We start from the raw sequence: 8,606 nt of genomic DNA, 5'->3' as shown, positions 1-8,606 counted from the left end.
CTATCAACTGCTACAGTGAGGAAATGCAAAATTTTATACCTGCCCACTTGAAACTAAACACATCGATTTGTAAAGCTACAGATTCAAATGTCTAGATGTAATCCTTGGCAGCGGACGGGCATAGTGAGACACCGAAACCGGGCTCTTATCTTATGATTATAGCACATTTCAATGTGAACCATATTTAAGCAATTCCATGTGTCTGCTATAATTCCATTCATGTAAAGAAGAATATACGTGACCGACTTCGATAATCCCGATGTGTGTTGCTATGTTCGAGATATTCAAAGAAAGTGTCAATTACCTTAGATTTCCATTACCTCTCAATGTAGCATGCAGATGGCCTCTTTTTTTTGTATAGGCCACCTAAGCTGAAATAAATGATACTATTCATCTTTAATGTAATTATACGTAAAAGGACAAACTCATGGGTTATTAATTGGGTTATATTCATATCTTGTCTTTGTGAGATAGTCGGTAACGCTAGCATAACTATTGTAAATTGCTATTTCATGTGGTTTTATCAGTACATTCTCAATTCAATTCCTACGATTTATTATTGTTCACATTTACGAAATGTGCTCTAGTGTTCAACATAAACACACACCGTGTATATTTGTCATTTGGTTATATGTGCAAACAGGCAGATAAAATATAACGCAACGGTGAACATATTTATAAATTCATTGAAAATTGTTTCAAGGCATCAGTACCGATCTCACACTACGCTAGCCCAGTCCTTATATAATTCATATAAATTTTTATCTCTGTGTTATCAAAAATGGCTATCTCTCTTGTCAATGTCATACGCAAAATAACATATGCTGAATTATGTCCAAACAAGCCTATCTACTCCATATTCAGATGAAATGGCCAAATAGTTTGATCACTAATCGAACTCGCACGTTTATTATTTTTATTCCTATCTGTATTATTGAAAGTATGTTTTAGTCATTTTACATGTTGCGCAATAATTGCTCAGAATTTAGTATATAAAGGATCGCCAGCAAGAAGCATTCGTCGTCTTGGATTACGTCGCATCGGAACTCTCTCGTACGTTTGGTGTTTAATCCACGTATGTATCGCTTAAATTTCTGCATACTCGCTAATATTTTGACATCGCATTACCTCTGATCTACTTTTTAAGAAATAGTATCTACATCTATACTGTAAATTTATTGCCGTCTTATTCTTTTCTCAACCATTTATGCCAGTGTCACCACAATTTCAATTAATTTCTTATTCTCCTGTCATCTGCATACACAAAAAGGAATGTCATTATTCGGAGATGGGTAAACTCCAAAGAATCCGAGGACATCGAAATACTTCGTCAAACCGACCATTTTGAGCAACTTCTTCCCATATTTATAACCGTCGTTCAGCGTTGGCATGCAAAGGACAAAGCTATTTATGTTGAGTGCCATATGTATTATTTAACAATTTTCTAATCTTTTCTTTAGAAAATGATTTTCTTGTGGCAAGAACTGTATTTATAACATTTTTGACGCATTGAAAATCAAGTAAAAGTACAACAGTCGATATAGCGATCAATTCATCAAAAATTATTTCATAATACCTTTTATTAGTCAAGCACAATTTACAAACAGTCGCTTTTTCTAATTTACTTGCACGATATCGAAAATAGTTGCCTCTTTCATCAGTGAGTTAAGTTTAAGTTGCTGCATTTAAGCCTACATTAAGATAATGAGGTATCGTCACATAAATCTAAATGAAGTATTTTGTGAATATAGTTAAATATAAGGCTGTGCAGCATCGCAGCGGTTGCAGGTATAGAAAAACATTGTTCAGAATGTTAACATGTTTTTGGCAATTAAAATCGTTGAAATACATTCATTAAGAAAATAAATATTAGTTTCGCTAGATCCTATTCGAGAAATGTAGCTTTAAGAATGAAAGAACCAAGCCCTCAGGGTCCCGAAAAACAAATGATGTTAATATTCATTTAGTAATGATTCTCTGCCACTTTGTCTTATTTTGCGAATAGGACGTTTAACATGGTATCATACCTTAATGTCACAGATTGCTAAAGGAAATCGGAGAAATATAAAATGGACGTCATTCGCATTATTTTCGCGGGGATGGGATCACAACCGATCCAATCGATGTTATCGATGCTCATAAGCGTATTGCTATACGTCGTATATTCGAATGTTCCTTACTCTTCGACGAATGTTCCTTCCAAATCGCTATTGCCAGCTTACGATTTCATAGTCGTGGGCGGTGGTTCTGCAGGTATGGTTTTTCATATTACCCGCGAGAAGTTCCGTTCTAAATCTGATAAAAGTGTGTCAAAGATAATTGTATCAGTGTGTTTGCGTGCGAAGCTGGCGTTGTTGCTCCTAATATGCGTGATTGATGCAAAAATTTAACAAATCACAAATAGCAATTTTTTGTCAAATTTCCATTCACAACTCTGCGAAACCACTAGATGTATTAGCAATGATGTACGTTATTTCTATGTACTAACGCCGACATATTAGCCTTTAATTTCCTTCGTCTAAATATATTTTGCTTTTACTTTGTAAATGTACTTTTGCGTTATGGCGATTTTCGATTCGTAATTTCGACAAATGGCCCCTTGTTCTCGGTGTTTTGAAATTAGGTTACGGACTTTCGATTCACAGATATTTGTGACGTTAAACTGGATTACGATTTCGTGGATATGTTTTCTTTATAATGCTGTCTAACTTTACACGATGACAGGAGCTGTGGTGGCAAGTCGGTTGTCCGAAATAGAAGATTGGAACGTACTCCTCCTCGAAGCAGGTGGAGATGGAAGCGTTGCCTATGATATTCCTTCTCTTGCCGAGATCCTGCAGCAAACCAAAATCGATTGGCAATACACGACGGAACCCAATAATAGATATTGTCGAGGTAAATAGTGTGAAATTACATCGACTTATAAAAACGGTAAATACTTAATTACAAAGCCAATAATGCATCCCTTAATCATCCACGTCTATCGCTCCATTTTTTACGGTGAAATAGAGGGAAATGGATAAAATAATATCACGCTTGGAAAGGATTATAAAATGCAATTTATGGCAATGACAGTACATGAGGCGAGAAAATGAGTAAAGCTTTCGGAAACACTGGCAACTTATCACATATCATTTCTAACGTATATTGTCGCTGAACTCACCAGAGAGGTTAAAATGACAGATCTGAAATTCTTTATTTTACAATTATTAAAAACATATAGCTATTATTGCCAAAATTAATATTGCTTTATATTAAAATATATAAATGTGCAGACTTATTTACTTGATGTAATACCACTTGAATTTTAATGATATGTATATAGAAGCAATATGTCGATTTAGGCATACCTAATGTCAAATCTAAATCGAAGAATGAATCTATAGCCGAACCGAAAGGTATATGAAAGGAGAATTAATAACCGAACAACAACAATATTCGTTTATCAATTATTCACCATGCTTTCAATGTGATTTAACGCAAATTATACCCACAGCGATGGAGAATGGTCGTTGCTTTTGGCCACGTGGCAAGCTGCTTGGAGGCAGTAGCGGAATAAACTCCATGCTGTACGTCCGTGGTGCCAAAAAAGACTACGACATATGGGAACAACAAGGCAATCCAGGATGGTCGTATCAGGATGTGCTGCCTTATTTCCTAAAATCCGAGGACAATCGAGATCAGAGCTACGCCAAAACACCGTATCATTCGATCGGCGGGTACTTAACCGTCGAAGAACCACAATGGCGCACTCCTCTGGCCGATGCGTTCATTCAAGCCGGCAAAGAAATGGGTTACGAGAGTAGGGATATTAATGGAGAACGGCACACTGGCTTTATGATTCCTCAAGGCACCACCAGAGATGGTAGCCGCTGCTCCACGGCGAAAGCCTTCTTGCGGCCAGCCAGGAGGCGCAAAAATTTCCACGTCGCTATGGAAGCGTATGTTACCAAAATTTTAATAGATTCATCGTCGAAGAAAGCTTACGGCGTAGAGTTCGTTCGAGACGGGAAAACGTTGCGCGTACATGCCAACAAGGAGGTGATCGTTTCCGGAGGAACTATCAATAGCCCGCAATTGTTAATGCTGTCAGGAATAGGACCTAAAGAACACTTATCGGAACACGGTATACCAGTGATTGAGGATTTAAGAGTGGGCCATAATCTTCAAGATCATGTAGGAGTGGGAGGCCTTATGTTCCTGGTGAATGAAAAAATTTCATCCATAGAGAGCAAGATGAGTAATATTAGCTATATCCTAGAATACGCCATGTCCGCAGATAGTCCTTTGTCTACCTTAGAAACAGTGGAGGGAATGTGTTTTATCAATACCAAATACGCGAATGCCTCCGAAGACTTCCCAGACATACAACTGCATTTTTTGTCATCGGGATTCAACAGCGAAATTTTTAGGAAGCGTCAAGGACTGACCAGAGAATTCTACGACGCCGTATATGGAAAGCTTAACGGTAGAGGCTCGTGGAGCGCGATTCCCTCGCTTTTAAGACCAAAAAGCCGAGGTGTTATCAAGCTTCGAAGCAACAATCCGTTCGATCATCCGTTGATTTATCCAAATTATTTCAAGGAGCCAGAAGACATGGCGACATTGGTCGAAGGAGCTAAATTTGTGTTCGAATTGAGTAAAACTGATTCGTTAAAACGTTACGGCAGCGAAATGAATCCGACACCATTTCCTGGGTGCAAGCATATTCCCATGAGTAGCGATTCTTTCTGGGAATGCATGGCCAGATATTTTCCCATAAGTATATCTCATCCCGTAGGTACTTGCAAAATGGGGCCTAAGTCGGACGCGAAAGCCGTGGTAGATTCTCGACTTCGGGTTCACGGAGTTGCTGGACTTCGAGTCATAGACGCCTCGATTATGCCAAACCAAATAAGTGGTAATACCAATGCGCCGACTATTATGATTGGTGAGAAGGGTGCTGACATGATAAAAGAGGAATGGTTGAGGGAACAGAGTTTGGATTGATTGTTACTTTTACGAATTTATTTTAAGCGATTGCTAGTTGTATGCAATTACGTAATAAAACATTTGGTTTGAATTAAAAATATATTTTCATTATTTGTCACGTATGGCGAAGCGTGATTCAAGATAGAGTCCCCTTTTATAAAATTGGAGGATCAGACGAAATTAACGTAAGTGAAGTTTGTTTGTAATTATATGAAGAAACCTTCTTCGAATATACAACCTAATACTCCATCTGTCCTCTAGATATCATAAAGTTTAAAGTAATCTCATGCACCTTGTTATGATAACAAAAAAGTTTCGTACATGTATTACAGTATAAACTAAATGTTATGCAATGAAATGATAGCTTAATTTGCCTTTGATATTGTAATGTATCATGCGAACGTAAGTTAATTTTGATATAGTCGCACCTCCACGAGGAAGTGTAGTAGAATGCTATAGTCTGTTCAACGAAACGAGACATTAAACGTGAGTAAAACGTAATTGATACAGTTGCAACTGTTGGCTGCAGACTAGTGACATTCGAGGAATTAACATTTTGAGTAACTTTCTTTATACATGTAACTGTTGGCCTGAAACTGTTGTTCCTAATGAAGGAAACCATTGTTGCGAATATAGATTTCGAAATATTCTCAAAAACTATTGATAGCACTACAGTGAATTTTTCCTATTATCGGCAAACTTACAATAAATTATACTTTTTTCAAGATTTTTTATGTAGAAAGACAGTTCAACATCTTTGTTATTTTTGCTCATACAAACAAATATATGAGGGAAAGGTTCTAAAAATACTTAAGAATGACATATTTTCATCATCGCATTATTGTGGCTAGTAGAAAATGGATTTCAATCACGTAGATTGACGTTACTCTTGAAATGGGCTTGAGCAGAAAAATTAATAATTTGTAGCGAAGTAAGAAATTGAACGTTTTCATATTTCCAGCCCAAATTTTTATTATTTTGCAAGAAATGTTCTATATGATCTATCATTACTTTGAAACATTCCAAATAACCCGAATAAGTATCTCGAACTACGCAAGTGTTACAGAACCCATAAAAATAATGAACTGCACTGAACTACGTATTGTCGAACAGAATCGTACCGTGAATTGTAAATAAAACACACGTTGCTGTGTCTTGTTCACATTGTTGCCATGTGATGTTATTGTTATTGTTAGTGCAACGAAGTAGCTGTGATTCGATGTAGCAAATGTGAAAAATGCCTGCTCTGCACTTATCACATTTTTGATTCTTCATTACACATGGCACTGATTATAATATATAGGGCGACTCGCAGCATCGGGAAATGGTTTCATCGGTGGATTTTCCGCATGAAAACAATAAACAGTGCTCATATGAACGTACACCCTATTTGACCTGATTTTCGAGTTTTAGCGAGTTCTATGTTGAAGTAACTGTATCGGAAGATGGAAGTAGTTGAACTAATTTCATCTATCTATTATTCATTTCAATTTCAATTTCACCTATCTATTTGCGAACGGAATTCGGTATATCATAAACAATATCTGGACAAATGGAGAGAGCAAGAAGAACAATAATAAAACGTCTGCAATCTCGTTCAAAAGCAAAGAGTTTATTATGAACACTTTTTAAGACGGCATGTAGATAGAATTTGTTACCTTATTGTAAATTTTTATTTAAAAATTTAATTCACTGTAACTCGAAAACAAAGAAAAATAGGGAACGTGTTTGCAAGAACATTTTTTATCGTTCTCATGTGAAGAATCCACAGCTGCACCTGTTCCCTGATGCTACGAGATACTTTGTACAAATAAGGAATACAACTCTATAATCATACAGATTGATTATACAATATATTGAAGTACAGCTTGAAAATGTGAAAAATATTACATTCATTATAAGTTTTCCTAGTTTAAGTAGAAAGATTAGAAATACATTGTGGAGATACATAAAACCACATATGACCTACATACATACGTGTAAAATAAAAATGTACACTGAACAATAAAGCATATGTTCTTATGTACAAACATTTACAGTGTACCATACCCAAACGTAGTTCGAACTTCGGCTGACATAGGTAAAAAAAATTCACACTCAGTATCGGATTCGAGAGCCAAGTTTGCTCTGTATTCTATTCTTATTTTAATAGTCTTTCGATCAGTGTCGCCACATCATCGAAACAGTTTGGATAAATCAATGAATAATCGAAAGGATTGTTGCTCCGAAGCTTAATAACATCACTGCTCTTAGGTCTTAAAAGGGTAGGGTACACGGTCTACGCATCCCTATCCTGAAACTCTGCATGTATATACGACATCATAGAATTCTCTGGTTAACCCAAAAATCTTTCTACTGGCGTCGGAGATAACATCCAATGAGGTAAAATGTAGTTGTATGTCTGAGCAGTCTTCGAAGGCATTCGCATATTTGGTATCGATAAAAGCTACTCCTGCAATAAATGCAAAAGTGATCAAAGGACCGTCTCCGGATATGGCGTATTCTAGGTTATATGGTAGCTAATGTTATGCAGCCTTTTCTGTACAATTGCAACTTCTTCATTGACCAATAACGTAAGGCTCCCCGCACTTGTACTTTCTTCCAGATTATGGCCTACTCTTAAATTCTGAATTGTTGGTGGCTAAAAAATGGATTCGGATTCATTTTGCTGAATCTTGTTGCTAAATACTGAAAATGAAACAGTTTTACTCATCTCGAATACAAACATTTTACCATTATTGACAAAAGATATTATAATAGAAAATTTTACGGTATCCACCTACTTTATAATCAATTTATAGTTCTTTTAAATTTAATTTAATTTTTGATTTTTTAATTTATACCTAATTTATAGTTTGCCTTATAATTGAACTAAACGAAATTAGACGTAAGTAGCATTATATTTTGTGCGAGAAATTAATGGAAAAATATCAATTTTTATTATAATTTTTCAATAGACATTTTGAAATACAGTTTATGTAGTTCAATTTACCACTAAAAACAAGCAATTTTTTGCATGCAACGTTTTTTTTCTACTACACAGAGTTATATTGAGTAAAATATTGAGAACAATGCGTTTTCATCTCCAACTTCAGGGACTGTTTCATCCTCCAAACGTGAATGATAGCCGATAATAAAAACACAGGTCAGATATTTTTTCGAGAATATTCCGTATAAATTTCATCAAAATCGTTTTGGAAATCTCCTCTGCTAGTGTTATTTATGCAAAAATGCCCGTTAGGTCAGATCAAATTCATTCATATAGCTCTATTGAATAAACTAATATGATGTTCTATAAAATTACACTTAAAATACCTGTTAAAGGCTAAGGCTAAGGAGGCGATACGATTGATGCAATAAAGAAAGAATATTTTCATATTTAAAAAAAAATAGTACCATTCGTTTCTTCTCCGTAACATTTTTTTCTAATATCAGCCGAGAAGAAGATATGGCTTGCTACAATTACGTGAATTAACCTATGTACCAGGATAATAGGATACCGGATAATCGAAGAGAAACGAATTATAAGATATACCAAAAGGGATCCTCTTTATCCTACTCAAATACATCGATCTACTTATTTCGATCGTTTGAAAGAATAGATAAATCGAAGCGAAATTTGTAACATTTCTATA

The 8,606-nt window shown here is 35.6% G+C and overlaps 1 protein-coding gene and 1 pseudogene across 1 annotated transcript; one reads left to right on the top strand and one right to left on the bottom strand.

Moving 5' to 3' along the window:
* The first annotated feature begins 996 nt into the window (after window positions 1-996).
* LOC132909345 (glucose dehydrogenase [FAD, quinone]-like) lies at window positions 997-5,004 on the top strand. The gene is made up of 4 exons (XM_060964125.1): window positions 997-1,075; window positions 2,041-2,253; window positions 2,725-2,895; window positions 3,497-5,004. The coding sequence occupies exons 2-4, from the start codon at window positions 2,070-2,072 to the stop codon at window positions 4,987-4,989; spliced, it is 1,848 nt and encodes a 615-aa protein (XP_060820108.1). The 5' UTR covers window positions 997-1,075; window positions 2,041-2,069; the 3' UTR covers window positions 4,990-5,004.
* Window positions 5,005-7,111: 2,107 nt separating this feature from the next.
* On the bottom strand, window positions 7,112-7,699 carry LOC132909103 (uncharacterized; annotated as a pseudogene).
* Window positions 7,700-8,606: the final 907 nt, after the last annotated feature.

The sequence above is a fragment of the Bombus pascuorum genome, chromosome 7 (genome assembly GCF_905332965.1).
Source record: "Bombus pascuorum chromosome 7, iyBomPasc1.1, whole genome shotgun sequence".
NCBI lineage: Eukaryota > Metazoa > Arthropoda > Insecta > Hymenoptera > Apidae > Bombus > Bombus pascuorum.
Note: the sequence above shows the minus strand (reverse complement) of the source record. Positions and strands in the feature narration are given on the sequence as shown.